The sequence below is a fragment of the Ictalurus furcatus genome, chromosome 1 (genome assembly GCF_023375685.1).
Source record: "Ictalurus furcatus strain D&B chromosome 1, Billie_1.0, whole genome shotgun sequence".
Classification (NCBI taxonomy): Eukaryota; Metazoa; Chordata; class Actinopteri; order Siluriformes; family Ictaluridae; genus Ictalurus; species Ictalurus furcatus.
The window spans coordinates 17296086-17316441 of NC_071255.1; the positions used below are offsets into that span (position 1 = coordinate 17296086).

General features: G+C 38.2%; 3 protein-coding genes and 1 non-coding gene across 4 annotated transcripts; 1 reads left to right on the forward strand and 3 right to left on the reverse strand.

The window, feature by feature from the left end:
* Positions 1-1923: 1923 nt before the first annotated feature.
* Positions 1924-12134, reverse strand: nop2 (NOP2 nucleolar protein homolog (yeast)). The gene is made up of 16 exons (XM_053630105.1): positions 12009-12134; positions 11262-11400; positions 9607-9646; positions 9446-9504; positions 9069-9337; positions 8748-8964; positions 8447-8646; positions 6634-6723; positions 6464-6551; positions 6207-6347; positions 5677-5816; positions 5376-5465; positions 4336-4458; positions 3093-3190; positions 2837-2973; positions 1924-2752 (listed from the first exon to the last, which is right to left on the reverse strand). Exons 2-16 carry the CDS (start codon positions 11365-11367, stop codon positions 2364-2366), a joined length of 2187 nt encoding a protein of 728 aa, XP_053486080.1. The 5' UTR covers positions 11368-11400; positions 12009-12134; the 3' UTR covers positions 1924-2363.
* Positions 6831-6969, reverse strand: LOC128616218 (small nucleolar RNA SNORA29). Its single transcript, XR_008387386.1, has one exon. It is a non-coding gene; the product is annotated as a small nucleolar RNA SNORA29 (small nucleolar RNA).
* A 1249-nt stretch (positions 12135-13383) lies between the features above and the next one.
* gtf3c6 (general transcription factor IIIC, polypeptide 6, alpha) lies at positions 13384-15068 on the forward strand. Its single transcript, XM_053630136.1, has one exon. The coding sequence runs from the start codon at positions 13599-13601 to the stop codon at positions 14145-14147; it is 549 nt and encodes a 182-aa protein (XP_053486111.1). The 5' UTR covers positions 13384-13598; the 3' UTR covers positions 14148-15068.
* A 2142-nt stretch (positions 15069-17210) lies between these two features.
* On the reverse strand, positions 17211-20249 carry emg1 (EMG1 N1-specific pseudouridine methyltransferase). The gene is made up of 5 exons (XM_053630127.1): positions 20090-20249; positions 19266-19367; positions 19007-19148; positions 18476-18684; positions 17211-17829 (listed from the first exon to the last, which is right to left on the reverse strand). Exons 1-5 carry the CDS (start codon positions 20237-20239, stop codon positions 17716-17718), a joined length of 717 nt encoding a protein of 238 aa, XP_053486102.1. The 5' UTR covers positions 20240-20249; the 3' UTR covers positions 17211-17715.
* Positions 20250-20356: the final 107 nt, after the last annotated feature.

Consider the following 20356-nt stretch of genomic DNA (forward strand, 5'->3'; position numbering starts at 1 on the left):
TCTTGATCCTTCAGCGTCTCACTCAGCTTTTGCCACACCTCTCCCCTCTCTGCTCTGGGCAAGCACCTAAGGTCTTTGAACCTAGGATCTAGAGTGGTTGCCACCTTTCTTCTGTTTTTAACACACCTAAAGTGAATGAGTGCAGCTGCCAGTTGTCATCGATGTGTGCTGTTACACCGAGGTAGATATGGTTACTTACTGATGTCCAGTGGTCGCCAGTAAGTGCAATAAAAGTACCTCTCCCCGTACAGTTAATTTCTTCTCGTAACAATAGTTCCCCTCGAAGGTAGCTTGTATGACGGGTCGCCTCTGGCGATGTGAATGATGTCTTGAAGCCTGCGGTCCTGAACTATGTTGATGGGCCTGCAGTCTGTGACGATCCATTTAGCAATTGCACTAGTTAGCTTTGCTGTTGATGATGAAAGGAAATTCTCTTATATCACGTACTCTCACAGTTGACAAACTTGCCCCGGCTGCAGTCCGCCAGTGTTGTTTCACAAGCACGGCTTGTTGACCCTGTCTCAGCACTAGCATGTTTGCTAACATCAGCAAAAATGTGTCTCGCCCGAAGATGGTACTTCAAGCTTGTTGTGCTTCGGTGGAAGGACAGTTCCTCACTGAAATAAGTGCACACAACTTTGGTTTTATCAAAACTTCCATCTGGAAGCTTTTTATAACAAAACTTGCCGTTCAGCAGAGCGAACGCCGTCTCATCTGTACTCTTATTACTCACGTTTGCCATGCCCTAATCACACAAAGTTAGGTAACCATCCGCGCTGTGATAACAGGAAGAAGTTGGGGTCAAACTTGATCGTCAAATGATTAATTTGCGTTAAAAAAAAGATTATGCGCTAAAAGTTTAAGATTAATCGCATGCGTTAACGCATTAACATTGACAGCCCTAATATATTTTTAAAAAATGTTAAACCTTTGCTATTTTGGAATATTATTATTGTACTGAATGATACTTAATAATACATTTTTATTTAGGGTACAAATAGTAATATAACAATTGTAATACATTTCTGACTTAATTCACTTTTTTGCATTAAACCTTCTGGCTTTTATTTTGGCAGAAAACCTCCTTTTAGTTGGCAGCAGTTTTTAAAAAATTCACTTCTCATTAGCAATCAGGTGAAATGCTGTAAACCTCTGCCCACAAAAATGTTTGAGATTACAGTGAATCTGGCATGCGTTGTGTCTAATTGCAGGTTATAAGCGACTCAAACGCTTGTGTGGAGCGGCATTTCCTGCGAACCGAGCCACTCTAAAACACTGAGGAGCCGCACACACACTGAGTGTAACACAGTCACACAGGTTTACCATCTCAAACAGCAATGAGCCAAAATCAAATCTAAATAATCTTCTTTACAGTGTCGGTTCAGTTGCATTTTTAAGACCTTTGAAACATGACTTTAAGACATTTTAATGCTAATTAAGGCCTTATGTTTACATTAAGGAATTTAAGACATTTAGACTTTTTAAGGACCCGCGGACACCCTGTCTGCCTTTGTCCCAGGTCTCTGCACTACGATACTGATTGGAGTGGCAGACATTTACATTTTTTTCTTAACATCACTGGTTAACCACAGCTACCATTCCATACCAGTGAGTATTAGTGGTTTTGTTATTTTTAAAGATATTCCAGTACTGCTGCACGGAGCCTGTAATACAGTGCCGAGTCATTTACTTTAAGTACCTAAAATACTTGTGGTTCGATCACAGTTATGCAACCTTCACTATGATTTATACCTGATAAATCCAGTCACCAAAGCAAAAGCAAAGGCTAAAACTGAAGCACTCACAGCGTGGCTACGTTTTCTATTAACAATGCCTGTAAACAGTTTCTAGATGTTTTTAGATGCATTTTCATTTTTAAATGCAGGACATGATCCAAAGAACTATAGCTGTTTTATTCAAACATCCAGTCATTTGTATCAAAGTTTATTTTGCCGATGTAATATCAATGGCTACATAGACCTTGTAAAGAACCGATATATATTTAAATCCGAAATTCAAAATACATGCTTTCACACCATATTACCGTATCAAGAAAGTAAGACAGAACATCTTATTCTTAAACCATTATTCTTACATGTAAACCAAGACAATTTATTCCCATATTGTTGTTTACAATATATTTCTGCTTGGTCTTGACAGGAATAGTAAATAAAAGTCCAGGGTCTAGCACATCCTAGAAGACATTAAAAGTCTTTTTAAAGTCCACAGGTATACACAATGTCTTAAGGACGTTTTCTGGTTCCGTTATAAAAGCTCCATTCCACTGTCCAGCCTGCTGTTCCTTCAGCACATTTTTTATCTTCTTAAATTTGTCCCCCCCCCCCCCCCCCCCATTTTCCTCTTCATTTAAAAAGCTTCTTCTGATTCTTTTTGTTTGTCTTCTTCTTAAGCAAGCTTCCCTCTGCTTTCTCAGTCACAGACTCATTTGTTATGTCTTTGTGTATTTTTAGGGCTTGGAGCTTTTCTTTGGTCTTGCCTTCCTTTGAATTCTGTTCATCCATTTTTGCCCTTTTCTTTTTGGGACCTTCATCCTTTAATTTTTTACCTTTTACCACTGGCTTTTTCTTGGCATTGGGGCTTTCAGTTTTGCTGTTGCTAGCAGCTTTTGATTGTTGCTTGGTCTCTTTGACATTTCCCTGTGTACGTTTGCTCTGTTGCTTAGACTCTGGTTTGGAGTTTTTTTCCTCTGATGTAGCAGGTGTTTCCGTTTCGCTGGCCTTTCCGTTCTCTTCTGTAGCACAAAAGGCAATTAAAATAATTAGAAAAGACTAATAAACCATTTAGTCTAAAATTTAGCATGCATCATCCTTCTTACCATCAACTGCAGGTGAAGTGGGGATGGTGTTAGAGAACTTCTTCAGCTTTGCCACAAAGAAGCCATCCATGTTGTGGGAATGTGGGTAGAATCTCCGAGTCAGCTTAAGTGAAGGGTGGAAACGTCGCTCTTTAAATCTGGGAAGAGGACATTGACAATTTTAATTAATTGATTAATTTTAATTGACAATTGAAATATGTTAAATCCCTTAGTCATTGTGATTTTGGAAAACCATTGCATGTTCTTGCCACAGTACCTGGTGAAGCCTTCTTTGCCAAAGTCCAATCCTGTGGGAACCAGTTTTACATTTCTCTTCCTTAGGGCATAATCCACAACCCACTCGTTCTCTTCCACCTATAATACACCACCTTTTGTCACAGATTTTTCTCCGTGTGTGTGCAACTTCAAACTACACATTGTGCTATTATGCCCTTTGTTTAGCATGCGTCACTGCTTTTCAATTTTAATTTAGATTCAAACAGAACAAATACTTGATTAAGTTGATGAGTTGTACAAACAAGTGAATTTAAAAAGTTGTTTTTTGCTGTTTATTTCATTTCACCAAGTATTAAAGCGCAATCCAAATAACGGGTTAACAAATCAATAACTGCATATCTGGCATTTCAACCACCTGTTTAGTTCAATAATTATGCCACCAGAATATTTAACCAATTAGTTAAAACGTATGAATGGTGAGGTAATGTTACACAATTTGTTACCTTAACATGAAGTCATTAACACCACCGTAATTTATGCTAAATAAAATCACAATCGTACAATAGACTGTGCAGCCCAACTTACTATAATTCAATTATTTAGCTAATTATTTAATTTTAGGTTGTTTTTGAGGAAACTATAGGATGCCTATATATATATATATATATATATATATATATATATATATATATATATATATATATATATATATATATATATATACATACATACACACACAGTATGTGTGTGTGTGTGTGTGTGTGTATATATATATATATATATATATATATATATATATATATATATATATATATATATATATATATATATACACACACACACACATATACACACACACACACATTATATATATGTATATACACACACACACACACTGTGTGTGTGTGCATATATATATATATATATATACACACACACACACACACACATATATATACACACACACATTATATATATATATATATATATATATATATATATATATATATATATATATATATGTATATACACACTCACACACATACATACACACACTGTGTGTGTGTATATATATATATATATATATGTGTGTGTGTGTGTGTGTGTGTGTGTGTGTGTGTGTGTATAAACCTACATTCCACAAATCTCAGAACAACCTAACAAACAGAAAAGAAAGAAAGAAAGAATAAATAAATAAATAAATAAATAAATAAAAATTCAAGCACCAAATTCTTAAGAATTCTTATCTTTCACTAGACTGCCTTGTGTATTAAAAAGCTCACCGTAATAGAGCAGGTGCAGTAGACAAGATAGCCACCCTTCTGTGAGTCAGCATTGACTGAGTCAATGGCAGCCAGAATCAGCTCCTTCTGTAGATGAGCCGAGCGCAGAATATCTGAAGTGTCCTAATAGGCAGAGGGAGAACAAATTACTCAATGCAAATGTGTTTCTTTCATACTCAAAATGGAAAACACTGTACATTGTGGGTTCATTGCATGCTCTTTAAGCAGCATTAAAACCTAACATGTAATAGTTGAAATTGTTATTTCAATTTCCCCCAAAACAAAAAAACATTAATGATGGAAAATGATGGAAAATGTTGGAAACGTAAAAGCACCAGACTTCCCAATTGGCAGAAATAATGAGGTTCCAAATCATGGAACATTATTTCTTGCGATGCCCCAACCCATTGTCATCTTAAATTATAAGTATCAGTCAATACCTAGTACTGACTTTTCCATAACAACAAGCTAGCTGGGTCGCTACATAGTTCTCTTACTAAATTATGTTAAATATAACAAACTTGACAGCAGCAAGCATTAAAACAATTTGAGTTTCCCATGCTAAATCAGTGTCGGGTCAGGCAACGTTACACTCATTTGTGGCTACATAAAATACAGTGGGTTTCAGTGTCTCATTTTGACCAATAACAAAATTACTCATTATAAATACCCTGCTGAAAAAAACAATGGAAACCATCACAAAAATTCTAATGGTTTCCACTATAAATACCAATACAAACATCAGCTAACAATTAAAACCATTACTGGTCCTTAATGGCATCAACTAGACATAACATGCCACCAATAGAAGGCAACAAATTACCAATAGAGACTCAGAGGGACCATTACAGTTTCCATTAAAACCAATACAATTCTTATTATAACCATTAAACCCATTACATATTCTATAGATGAGGGCTTCTACTGATTTTTTAGCAGGGTAGAATTGATACAATGTTCATGAATAGTATACAACTACGAACCTAATAATAATAATAATAATAGTAATAATAATAATAATAATAATCTCCAAGTAATACCTTGCTAGTTTTCACTGCTGGATCTTTAGAGATGACCCCTGTACCTGAGCAAGGAGCGTCCAACAACACTCTGTCAAAACCTCCCATCACCTTCCATTCACAGAAAAAAAAAACACTACATAGGTTAGGAGGACAACAAGCAACATACAAAACATAAGGTAATGTGCAACAAATATGTTATCCTTAATGAGCAAAATTAGATAAGCAAATAGAGAAATTTGGTGAAAGAAAAAAAAAGGAAAGAGTTTGCAAAATGAGCGATTATTAAATGGTAATGGCTGGATAGGGAGTGGAAGCAGACCTTGGGAAATGCTCTGCCATCATAGTTACAGATGATGGTGTTGGTGACTCCCAGGCGATGGACGTTTCCCACAACACTTTTAAGCCTCTCAGCATTGGCATCATTAGCAACTATCACTCCTGTGTTTCTCATCAGCTGGGCTGGAAGACATGTAATATCACATAATTCAATCCCAAAATCTAGTAAGCATTTCTCTAGCCTCACAAGCTTTATCATTAGATATAAATCCTGTAACATTTATTCAGAAATACACTGCCAGATAATTTTATTTATATATATATATTTTACACACACACACGATTGTTTTTTTTATTTTTTTTTCCACCACCATAAACATTTATGAACAGTTTGTGATCATGTATCTTGTAATAAATTATTTATATTTACATTTATTTATTTAGCAGGTGCTTTTATCCAAAGCACCTTACAAATGAGGATTATCTACATTTAACATAAATATAAAAAGTTTATTTATCAATCTACACACAGAGCTCATCTTATGAAGCATGATAAAGTATGAATGTTCTTGCCCATATATGTGGTCTTCCCTCCAGGAGCCGCACTCATGTCCAGCACAGACTCCCCCTCCTGGGGAGAGAGCGCCATTACAGGAAGCAGTGACGACGCTCCCTGCAGCATGTAGTGCCCAGCTAGATACTCAGGAGTTGCACCTGTGGGGGGGGGGATTACTACATTAAACACTTTCACAACTCTGGATATGTTAGCAGCTAAACCCGAGCGGTTTTCCTGTGAACACATAATTTATCTCAATCCCTATAGGACTAACCTATGGGAACTGAGGAATCAAAGATGACCAGTCCCACTTTAGACCACTTCCCCAAAGGATCCAGATTTACTCCTCTATTGATCAGAGCCTGTGTGAACAGAAAATGTTAAACATTTATTTTCCACATACACTTTGAGTTGGAAATATAAGTCCCTATATAGATCCTTTACCTGAGCCAGGTCTCTCCTCCTGGTTTTAAGGGTATTGGTCCTAACTGTGACAGGCCTCTGAACTTCATTGGCCTCCAGAAAATCTATGAGCTGAACATGCAAATATAGACACACACCACACAAGAGATTAAAAGATTTCCTCATACTTTTAACACTCCAAAAGTGAAGCACATATCACGCATGAAATCGCTTAATATGTAGTGATGTGCTGTCAGTACATATAGAGGGAGTGGGTTTGTCCAGCTGCCCCTTCAGACACTGACAGCAGGTTCCTCTATCCTGTTAGCATAGCCACACATGAGCGACGATGCACATGGGTGGTACTACAACAGGAACGTGAAGTTTTAAACCTTAACAATCAAAAACGTCATACAAATGCAATCCGAGTGTTTTCGTGACGTATGCATGGTTATCACACTACGCCTACTATGTTTTGACCTTTATTAAAAAGCAATTTCAGCTGTGCAAGCTGTTGATTAGTAGGTCACACGACCGTAACAGGTATGTTGGCTGTGCCTGTGCTAGGATCTCAGTAATGTACCCCAAAACCTGGAAGTCATTTTAAACAAAGTCTAAATTTTATTGTTCTGCCTTTTAAACTCCATCACTCTCTTTCGATTTGGTTTAAGAGGCAGACAGAAAAGAATGCATACTGTAACGAAGAAAAAGTGCAAAACCTCTTTTACCACACGATACGATGGAATCTTTACCAACATGTCAACTCGGATAAGATATATATTACCTGGGGTTATTTCAAATGGTAAATGTAATCTTACCAGACACATACAGTGCAGTTTGTAAAAATTACTGACATGATGGTTTTGGGCAGGACCAAAAACCCAGAGAAACGCAGGATATTAAGCTGCCTTCATATGCTATCGGAATAATTCTACACTTCTGAAGTGGTAATGACGAGCATGTCATGTTCGCATGCTAGCTTGCTGACAATAATGGAATTTTGCTCAGATACAAGCTATCTTCACAGTGTGAAAATTTACAAAATGTATAGAATGCTTGATGAATGACAAAACGGCAAGTGGTAACATTTAGAAAAATGAACAAAACCTGTCAAGCAGTACAGAAACTGCACTCTCCTCCGCCATGCTGAAAGTTTATGACTCGTCCCATCTCGAAAACTCGGGTATCAAAATGATCCGAGTTTCCTGGTCGTAATTACGACTTGAGGGATCATTCACGTGCAACTTCCTAGCACAAAACTCGTATTTACGATAACTCTGATAGCACATGAAGGCAGAATTAATACATTACCCCACATCTCCGTGTAAAGAGAGTGCAATCAAAGATATTTCTGAGTAAGACATTTCCATGAAATCTCGAACATTGTCAGTATTTAACACCTTGTTACAATATGTGAAGATATGGCTGTGAGGAGAGGTGTCATGCTAATCCGATAAAATAAAAAAAAAGATGGAAATACACTTTAATCTCCGTTATGAAAAAGTTCTGCTCAATTATACACCATCACTAAAAATGACATTGTAACAATTCGATAACGAGGTCTGACTCATTATCGAATCTCTGACTCAAACCGCAGTCCATTATGTGACAAATCTGTTACACGTTTGATTAAAAAAAATATTTACATATCCGACGTTAATGGTCAGATATTCTATATACTTGTTAGTATTACTCCCTGTGCCAGATTTAAGGCCTTTAAGCAAACAAAACAAAGAAGGCAAAGTGAATCAGCCAAGTCTTTTACTAAAACTACAACAGTATGTTATGTAACTTTTCTCAACTTTAATGCCTAAAGAAATGGATTTGACTTTCTCTCTCTCACACACACACACACCTCAGCGTTAGGAAACAGCTCCATGAGACTGCCCATGAGGAAGTCGTTGTAGCTGTAGTATGTGCAGAGATCTGACTTCAGCAGTGAGAGGTACTCTGATCGCGTTCTCCCCTCCTCTCTCTTCTCAGTGAAGTGAGAGAGCACATCCACGTTGTCTTTGATCCTCTGGTGGACGCTCTGCAGGTCTAGAAGCAAATGTCCTACACCAGACAAGAGGAATGATGGAAATAGTTAACAAGGCTGTTGTGTGCTGTTTGTTTTTTCTCCCCCAAACATCGTGCAGTTAGTAACTATGACTCACCCTCTTTGTCTTTCTCCTCTGCACTAGGCAGTTTAAACCTGTCCATGTGGTCAATGTTTGCCTGCACCGTGTCCTGTTCTTCTTCCTTCTCCTGTTCATCATCCATTTTTTCATCATCTTCCTCCTCATCATCATCGTCGTCCTCGTCTTCACTCTCTGGTGCTGCAGCTTCCTGGCGTTTTTTCTGTTTCCTGGCAGCTTGTTCAATAGGTAGCAGCTGTGGAAACAAAGGGAGGGAAATCAAACAAACTTTTTTTGAACTTGTACAAAGTTTTACCACCTTAGACATTTTCCACTTTACTTTAAGAACATTTTACACACCTCCTCTCCATCACTGCCTGCCGCCTCGTCCTCCTGTTCTTGTTCCTCACTGCTATCTTCCATCGCTCCATAGTCATCGACCATATCATCATCATCATCATCATCAGCCTCAAGTTGTTCTTTTACTCCTTGCTCTATATCCTCTACTTCATCCTCATTGTCTTCCTCCTGCTCCCACTGGCTGTCGCTGTCATCGTCCCCTTCTGAATGGTCAATTTTGCGCTTTCGCTTTGCTGGTGTCAGCCATTTGCTGTTGTCATCAGAGAATCCTACGAATGATGAACAAGGAACGTTAATTTTGTTCAGATGAGTGCACAATTTGTCGTTCCTTAAAGAGGAGAAAATTGTTCAGGCAATTACATTTCAGTAATCTGTACCTTTCTTGGGCTGTTTTTCTTCTGTGCGTGCAGTGGCACCCTGTGCTCTCTTCACAGCACTGCAGACATTCAGCAAATCAATAAAGCAATCTGACAGTACAAATAATAACAACTATCGGACCACTTTAACACAGGAGATGATGAGAGGAAAACCATCTTACCGTTTTCTGCCTCTGCTAGACAGTTTTTTAGGCTCATCCTCTGAAACAATAAGAAACAAAATGACAAAATATTCTCAATTTTCCCCAAAGAAATCGACATCTCGGGATACATTTCCTCCAAAGACCCTGTGTACAGCTGGTCATTTCATACAGGTTGTATTTGAATAGCATCCTGATTGACATATTATGTGTGGAAAATTTGTAGTCAAACCATAACACTTTTCATTTCGGCAAACTCAGCAGAAGGAGTTAACCTCAGCAGCTGATCTTCAGAAGACTGAAATCATCTTCTAACCCTTGTTGTAGTGGTCATATGATTTAAAACATCGACAACGAAAAGAAGTTATTCAGAGTGTTAATTTTTGGTTCAGTTTGGATGTATACATTTTACTTAGTTCAATATTAATTAATTGTTAATATATACATGAATATTTATCTCATTAAAAAAAGTACAGTACATTTCTATGGTACAGACAGTACTGTTTATTTTTGTAATAAAGTTCAATATTTTACTTTGAGTGTTGCGTTTCCATTCAGTATCGATATTAAAAACTATCGGTTGATTAATCGGTTATTGGCAGGTACTGCCCAACTTTGTAATCGGTATCGGTAAAATTCACTATCTGTCAAACCTCTAATACGTACTATTTTCATGAAGAAATGTCATCATGTAGCCAAAAGGAAATATATAATAGCTTGTCATATTTTCATTACTGTGGTTATTGTTAGTTTTAGTCCAGTTTAACTAAACAGTTTTAGTCAATGAAAACTAAAAGTGTTAGATTTCATCTCCCTTCAAATTTTCAATATGTTATTTTTCCAGAATAAAAACACAAATACCACAATTTAAAGTTTTAATTGCTTCTTGGATGGAATGCCAAATCATTTTAGAAATGCCCATTCCCATTACAGGCTTACTAAAGCCCACGTGGCAGTCCACGAACAACCAATGATGAATGTACAACCAATGTAGTGCTTGCAAACACAGTCCCCTGTGTACTAAGGGCTCAGGTGGTAGAGCGGGTTGTCCACTAATCGTAGGGTTGGCGGTTTGATTCCCGGCCCACGTGACTCCACATGCCGATGTGTCCTTGGGTAAGACACTGAACCTCAAGTTGCTCCCGATATCAAATTAGCACCTTGCATGGCAGCTCTGCTACCATTGGTGTGTGTGTGTGTGTGTGTGTGTGTGTGTGAATGGGTGAATGAGACACAGTGTAAAGTGCTTCAGATAAAAGCGCTATATAAGTGCAGACCATTTACCACATTTACCACAGAGACTTTTGGGACATCCTGTATATTAGCTGAACATTATAGAAAAAGCAATTAAATCCCAGTGGATAAAACATTTTATCGCTAAATAATGTTGCCCTAATAAAAAATGCTGCTCTTTCTGGCATTTTTGTCTTCTTATTTCTTGAGGAAAACGTCATTATATTTCATTATACATTCTGAGTGAAAGGGAGTGAAAAAAGGATTTCATCTTAGTTTTCATTAACGAAATAAACACTGGAAATAAGCACATCATGGGACTACTTTCAAAACTGGCATGACATCCCAAACATCTCACTCTTTAAAGGACTTAGAGGTTAAACAGTATTTGCAGCTGTTCTCTACATCTGTGTGTAATGTGTACAATGACGTTTTTATAATACCATTGACTAAAAGTTTGGCCAGCTCGATCTCTGCGCCTTTCTGTTTCCGTGCCTTCCGTCCAGGTCCACGCTTCACCTTGGTGGTGGGATCGAGCTTCCTCCCCATGACTGATTCTGCACAGCTGTACTGAAATAACCCCTGAACACAAGAAGGCAGCTTCAAGACTATTGGCCATGGAAAGGTCTAGTCAAATTAGCATAATAATTTCGGTTCCTATTTAAAAAACAAAAAAAAAACAAAACACACACACACACACACACACACACACACACTCTTAAGCTGTGTGCATCTAAACTTGTGATGCAAACTTACACCACTAAAGAGGAGGAGTGAACTTCTGCATTATTTTGTTCAGGTTTATCAATGACAATATGCTAATATTCTGCACTCCTTCTCATTTAAATCTTTTAGAATACCCAAGTGCAACAACAATATGACAAAGGATTAAATAAATCAATAAGTCCCTTGAATTGTCTGACACAAAAAAATTGCAGCTAGCTATCCCATACAGCATGATAAGCATGCCAGTCAGCCATATAATAAATCAAATATACAATTATTTTCTTGTAGAAAATTATATGTATACATTACTGTAATTAGTGTATATATCTGTTTCAAGTTCAATATGAAAATTAATCATGGAAACGCTATCTTAGCTAATCGAGTAACTATCATTTCGCTACCTCAAACTAATCATGTGCTATTATTTACTACTTTAAAAGTGCAGTACATGTTTATCAACTCACCTCTACTATTTTCGCCTCAAGGCTGCGTCGGGATTAACGGTGCTATTTTGTACTGTGAATCAGTATAAACTCAGCTATCACAGCACGAAACACACGTGAATATTTCTAGAACACGTTGGACTGCAGGAAGACCAACACGCACTACTTCCGTCGCAGACTTTTTGCGACATCACCAGCGCGCGTGTATTTTCCCCCACCCGTTTTGAGACAAATCCCGCCTTCTACAACAGGATTGGTTTGTAAGGTGATGCTGCTACAACTGTTGTAGGACCGCGGACAAAGGATTATTTGTGGAAAATGTGTTTTAATATGCTGTTTAATCTTTAATCTGTCTTTGATATGCAGCCTTCTTGAATATTTGTTTGCCTTACACCATTATCGAGAGATTTCAATTAATAATTGAACCGATTAGCACTGTGTAGATATTAGCATTTGTTGTTCAAGATATTAAATAATTATTTAATTTGATAAATGTTAATCCAATCATATTATATGGTGTGTTTTGTTAAATTCTGCTTGAATAATTGGTTACTGTAGTTGGTGTTTGTAACTTTGAGTGCCCGCCCCTTTCTGTAGATCTTTGTTTTTGATTGGTCAATGGACTGCTCTGTCATGCAAACCTGACAACTACCGTAGGTCTCGATCAGAGCCCTTGACCACACTGATCCTCAAATATTAGTGGATTTTATTTATTTATTTTTTAACAACATTGATGTAACTAAATATACATACACATGTCGGTGTGTTATATAAATATTTTAACTCAATGCATTTATTGGTTACTAATTACCAAAAATCGCAGTTCTGCCTCTCTAAAGCAGAAAGTATACTTCACTTTTTACACTTACGGTAGGAACAGCGTACAGTACGCGTGACGCAAATTTCGTCACCAGTAGAGTACGCGCGCGCCAGATTTTTCTAACCGCGCGTACTCTGCACATGCGCATTGAATTATTTTGCACTATTTAGTTGTTCCACAGGGTGGCAGCAGTGACCCAGGGCCGTTGATTCTCAAGGTTGTCGCCTTTCACACCAGAAGACCTGCTTTACTGCTCTGTACTGACTCTTGTAGGCCAGGAGGGGTAGTGCAAGTTGTCGTAATGCGCATGCGTCACCCGCCTGTGTCCGCGTACATGTCAAATGGAGTATACTTGGAAAGGCTATGCGTATGACTGTGCGCACACGCTAGCGTACGCGTACAAAAAAATAAATAAATAAGTATACCAGAGCCTAACCTCTATGGATTCAAACAGCCCGCAAATAACTTCCTGTAACTATCTGAAGTTTACATGAATCACGTGACGATCAAGCGTTTTGAACTTCCGTTGGCGCAACTCTATATCTCTAGGGCTCTGGTCGTAACGTCATGACATCGTCACGTGACCGTCAAGGGCTCTGGCCTCGACTGGACTTTCGCGCGCTTTAGGTCCAGATTTAGGTAATGTAAAATATAACCCAATAGCCAATCCCAGTGCAAGGGGCGGGATTTGTCCGAATACAGGTGGGAAATAAGACACGCGTTAACACGTTTTACAGGAACCACAAACAGCGAAGTGGGAAATTCAACATTTCTGAGTGAAGGTGAGGGAGATGGAGGACGAGTGGGAGGAAGAGTGGGAGGAAGAGGAGCAGCTGTTTGTGGCTGAGCTGTCCGGAGTGATTGACTCGGATGTGTTGTGTAAGCGCGGCGGGGTGTGTAAAATGGTGGGCATGAGCAGTGAGCAGCCCATGGTGCAGGTGGGCCGCTATGTGTTCGCCGGGGAATACGAGGACGCGCTGGGGTCATGCGTCATCTTTGAAGAGCAGACAAAGGATCGAACAAAATCCAGCTCGAGCCCTGTGCTCAAATACAAGTGTCACACCATGAAGAAGCTGATGCTCCAGAGGACTTTCCTGTCCGAGAGGAAGGAGGGAGAGACGAGCTCCGGGGTCATCGAGGTCCTGTCTCTGAACGAGGGGGAAGTGTGTGGAAGATCCAGCACCGTGTGTCACTACGCCCTGGACCCCAAAGATCTTCAGACACTAAATGCTGGAGAAGACATCAGCGACGAGTCGGAGACTGAAAAAGCAGAGACACACCAGCGTTCAGTAAAGGAGGACAGTGTACCAGGAGAGACCAGAGAAAACCTGGCAGAGTAACACGACCTGGACCTGAACTGTACAGGGACCAAATCTCACTCCAGTGGCTGAAGGGCACACAGTGGTTCATAAATAAACATAATATAATAAGCAAGCACAGATAATTATTTCTACAAAATTTTTATGCACAATATACAAGTTAAAAAGAAGTATATTAATCACTGAACAGCATGTCTTGTACACTGCTGCGTAATGTATTGTTTCATGATCATTATTGTAATATTGACCATGGCGATCCAACTGATACATATTGACTATTTTGGCATAGTGTGCTACTGGATAAGACATTTTTAACCAACTCTAAGCTGTTGGAAAAAGTTCTTTGTGTAGATTTCATTGAACAGGGTTTGCAGTAATCAGGTCTGGTTGTGTCTACTCCAGCTGAACCCCATTATGAATGCAGTTCCATGGATTTGGGGAATTAGTAACTATAGGGGCAAATACATTTTCACACAGGCCCAGTTGGTATTGGATAACTTTTGCTTCAATAAATAACATAATTTAAGAACTGTATTTACTGTTTACTCAAGTTGCCGAGTTTTTTTTTTGTTTTGTTTTGTTTTTGTATTTTAATAAATTTAGGGGGTTTAATGTGATCCAAAGAAAACATTTGTGGTCAAATGAATACACACAAGTCAATCACAACACTACAAAAAAAATAATAATTACTGTCAATGTTACAGTAGGTTACTGGTAATTCTAGTTCAGTATTAACTAGACTTAATTCCGGTAGTGGAATTCAAACTCAGCTAGACTGGACAGTTGAAGATTTTTTTTTTTTTGGTGAGCCTGTTCCCATGATCAAAGCCTCAGCATAGAGAACTCAAAGCGATATGCCTTGAAAATAGAAAATGCATAACAAAACAAATGAAAAACAAATAGCAGAAACAGGACTCGGTGTTTGTGATTGAATTGTAAGAAATCGGCTGAATTAAATGGGATTTACGTATAGAAAAACCAAAGGAAAACAGCACTAACACTTAAACAGGAGAAAACAATGTTACAGTGGGCTAAAGAAAAGCAATCATGGAGTGTGGATGAAAGTGATATTCAGTGATGAACCACAACTCTGCATTGGCCAAGGAGAAGATGCTGGAACTTTTGTCTGGTGCCGCTCTAATGAAACGTATAAAGATGACGGTCTGAAGAACACAATCAAATTTCCCCACTCATTTATGATATGGGGTTACATGTCAGACAAAGGACCAGGAGAGACCTCAATAGTCAAGGCACAGGTGTACTCTGAAATTTTGGACACTTTTCTCATTCCATCGTCAGTAAATAGGTTTGGTGGTGATGAAATCATTGTTCAGGATGATAATGCATCTTGCCACAGAGCCAAAAGTGTTAAAGCTTTTCTTCAGGAAAAGCAGATCACCTCAAACACATGACCAGCAAACGGTCCGGATCTCAATCCGATTGAAAATTTATGGCTAAAATAAAAAAATAAAAAAAGTGGTCTATGACCAGGCTCCATCCTGTCAACCGCAATTCAAGAAAGTTGGAACCAGCTTGATGGAGAATATTGTTTTTCATTAGTGAAGTCCTTCACATGACCATGATGGAGCTCAAACAGGCCATGCAGGTTGGAGGTGTACTGGAGGTACAGTGTGTTCGAGCATAATGGCAGAGTGAATCATGCAATGAGAGTCCAGGTCAGAAGAGAGACCATAGTCAAATCCACTCAACTGGAAGACTTAAAATCCTTTAATATGAGCATCAAGTAAATAGAGCAGTCTAAATTCACACATGTGCATTAGTGCATGGAGCTGGCAGCTTAGCTGGTGCTGCATATGATGTTTCATGTCCAGGAAACTGAAGGAGGAGAAGAATACAAAAATGTAGGACTGCAACAACTAATCGATAAGAAAAACAATTGACAACGAATTTCATTATTGATTAGTTGGGTCTGTGATGTCACTGTGGATAAGCCCCCCCACCTCCCCGTCAGTGACGTCACTTCACAATGGTGAAAAATGCATGTCTATGAATAAAACACATCTGGAAAACAGCTGAGGTCACAGAGTGAGCTGCTGAGGGAAAACTGCACGATGCAGGTCCTCTAAAACATGAGAATGTTTTATATTAAGCACTTCAAACAAACTCGCAAGTGTATTAACATGGCTTGTCGTGTCAGTTGCTGTGACATCATGAATGAGCGCGAGTCCACGCATGCGTGTCAATCAAACAGTGCAACAGAAAGGAATAACTGTGACTAAAATATTCATTTTGATCAAATATGCTCTTTGATGCTATATTTAGTGATATTTAGAAACAAAAGTAATTGTCTTTTTTATGAGAGCAGTAACTGTAATGGGGTTAGAACATGGAATTGTATAGAAATGTAAGAAGTTTCGTACATTTACAGAATAAAGTAACGTTACTGTGTTCAGACGAGTGAATGTGTGTGTTACTGCAGAATATTCATCCTCCTTCCAGTTAACACTTAGTTTGTGCTTTTGTTTTTCTTTTAGCATTTTTTATATAGTGTTTTAACTTCTGCTTTAAAGCTTGTGGACAATCAGGTTTTTGGGTTTTTTTTTTCCAAAATATATTTTTAAAAATCCTTTGCACAATGTATAGCATAGCCCACATCGATCCATTTAATACCTTTTTCATAGCCTTCAATTTGCACAATGTTTGAAGGACTATTTTTTTTAACTATAGAAAATAAAAATTGGCCTTTTAATCCAACTAATTAATTAATTGAAGAAATAATCGACAGATTAATTGATTATCAAAATAATCGTTAGTTGCAGCCCTACAAAAGTGCAAAAGAATTGCCAAAAGTGATCAGAGTTTCAGCACAGAGCCAAAAGTCTGTTAGAAAAGACAAGCCAACAACAGCGCAGTCCCATGCTGGGAAGAATCAGAATATTTGATTGAAGCTGCCAGATAGGAGCCAGTGGCATATAACTGCATTTGGACTAGTTTTACTCAACATAATTGAATCAACTGGCTTGTTCTTCAGTTAAGCTGCTTGCAGTATGTTAGTTGTGTCCATATCTGTCCATTTTCCACACAAAGCAACACTGCATCAGCATGATATGAAAACAGACTTAGTTCTTTTGTGAGCTTTTTACATCTTTAATGTCATAAAAAAACATCTCAAATTCACATAACTGTACATTTGTTACAACCTTAGCCCCACAAAGTAGAATGTCCTTATCTCCTACATGCAATATGTTACTTGAGTTTCTACTTTTATCCTTTTTTACACACACAGCCTCAACAATAGTTACATTTTAGACACAAGAAAATTGTTTTATTGGTACACAGACAATATTATAGATTTTGTTAACATGAAAATGTTAACGTCATCTTTGAAAGCTCATATAAAAGGTACAAAATATTTCTGTGATCACAACAGAAAACACATGACAGTGACAGCGGTGTTGAGTCATCATCAATGTGTTATAAAGAACATTGGTACTGCCTACTGATGTGACCATGACTTCTGAAGTGAAACTTAGCAGTTTCACTTAAAAAGAGGTGAAGATTTTGCGATGCATTGGTCAACACACAGATGAATGCCTAGTTTGACCCAAAGTCCATCACCTGTGTGTTATCACAACACCCCCCAGACCTCCTCAAACGCAGAGCATATTTTGGAACATGTGAGAGCTGCAGACAGAGGATAGTTACTGATGGAAACTGTCTTCAACGTATAGTCCACATTTACCTACAAGAGAAAAAAACATAATGAGTTCACTTACTTTATAACCGAAAGGGCACAGTAAACATCTGCCAACATTTAGTCTCGAGCATGTGGGCAATAGTGAGTGGATGGAAATTTCCCTCACTCTGATTTTACACTGGTTCATGAGGGTAATATTGCTATGTAATTGCTAAGTAATGAAAGCTTAAACATAAATCATCACACGTGTGTCTCAAAGGATGCTGTTCAGCTAAGTAGTAATACATCACATATACATAAACAGCTTCATAAAACAGGAGAATAAAGGCACATGAAAATTCAGAATACTAACGGTATGGTATCTTTCATATCTCAGAAAATGTATGGGGTCAAATCAAATCCAAGTTGTATATTTTTAACACTATTCACAATGGACTGAGCATTCAGGAACATTTCATTATCAAATGAAGCTCAGTTAATAATTAATACAATTCTATATGATATTTATGGGAACAATCAAGCATGCTGATATTTAACACATCTAGTACAGTGGTTCTCAAACTAGTCCTCAGAGCCTCCCAGTGAGTCCACGCTTCACATCTGCATTGTGTGAGAACCACTGGTCTAGTCTGAGAGACTCTGAATACTGGTTTGAGAACCACTGGTTTAGTAGTCGTGATGACAAACCCACCGTGCCATGTGCAAATGCTCCAATAACAACCACAGCAGGACCATCCTTAGGGACGAGGGTTCTGGGACAGACGGAATCTCCTGCTTTGAAGGACGTGGCGTAGCGTGGGCATCCTGCAGGCAAGTGGTCTGAAACAGGGTTTTTAATCATCCTCAGCAAGCGCTGCGACCCATCAGCCGCTCTCACACTCAGCTTATGCAGGAGCTGCACTAAGAGTAAAAATAAGAGGAAACTAAGCAGAGACTCGCTGCAAGTGTAATTCTTGCTGCAAGTGAAATAATCACACTTCATTCTAACATAGTTCCAACTCAAAAATGTTCTCAGACACAGACGTAATGTAAAACAATGCTGTACAATTCAGTGCAACATAGTTCAATTGTTTTTAGAGATCCCTTTACTAAACCTTGTGTGCAGTTGTACCCTATAGGTCTGAAACTGTAAAAAAGAATTATATATATATATATATATATATATATATATATATATATATATATATATATATATAAAAATTAAATATATATTGTACTTTACCCATGAGCCCACAAAAGCGAGGGAAGGTGCGGGGAATTCGTGTCTGAGGATTGATCTCAATCAGAGCGTTCTTCTCTGTGTGAATGTACACCTGCAGCAGTCCTGCTCTGTTCAGTGGGCTGTCCATCAACATAAGCAGAGACTGTATAAAAGCAAACCATTTCTTTTCATTAACACCATCACTGCAATGTCAATTGCTCTGCAGTATAAAGCACAATTAAATGACAGATTGTCAAGTGGTCTATAGGTCTATTGTTACCTGATGAGTGATATCTGGGCGAACATTGCCAGGGTCCCTTCCACTCTTTATTATAATATTCTTGTGTTGGTCACAGTTCAGCAGCTCGAATGTCTTCCCAACCTTAAAGAAACAGCACAAAATTGGGAAACTCTTTTCAGAAACAGACAACGACTCAATATCCCAGAAAACACTGAGCATTTCCATATGATTACCATTTCGTTTCTCTGTGTATATATATAAAAAAATTTATATCATTCTGATTCAGGCACAATTCCCAAAACGTTTATTTATTGTTCTTCTTACTTGTTTTTATTATTATATGGAAATATATAACGCAATATATAATGCAGTGTGTCCGTCTTGTTTTATCGCATACGAATGTAATGGAACTCTTATGACAACCAAACAAACTTATATGGGTATAGTAACTGGTTTGTATAGGCATGGTTCAGATAATAATGTTCCCTTAACATTAGGGGAAACGTTCTGTGAACCATTCTACAATGAAATGTTATATTACCATAAAGAGAAATGTACTTAAACTAAAAGAAACACGTGTTCTCCAAACGTTCCCAGAAAGTTCTGGAAGCTAACCATCGTTAACTGAAGTAAATCAGTCTCTCCGCATTAATTACGAGAGAAAGCTTATGAGAGGAAGCTAAATGGAAGCGATGATTAACAAAATTCACAGATAACAAACATTTTAATACAGCGTATCACAATTTGTTTCGAAGCACGTCAAAAACGCAAGTTAGTTCCCGAAGCTTCCAACTTAAATAAAAGTTAGCTACACCGCTAGCATTTCTGTCCACGGTTACGTCATTCTAGTATTTTATGCTCACCTTCACGGTCTCCAACGTCGCTCCTTCCAAGACAACAACAAGTCGAGTCTCTATCATTTTGTCGTGCATATTTCGTGGTTGTTTCGCTCTTTTTGGTTCATATTCGTCTAAGTGTTCGAGACCACGCTTCTCCCCCGTGTGAGCTGCCATCTTGTTTGAGGTCAAAGCGCGTCGCAGTACTTGTGCGTCATATCGTAAGCGACTCGCTGCTCTGCTTCTGAAGTGCTTTTGTGTCAGAATAAAAGCGACATAAACACCTCACGTTCA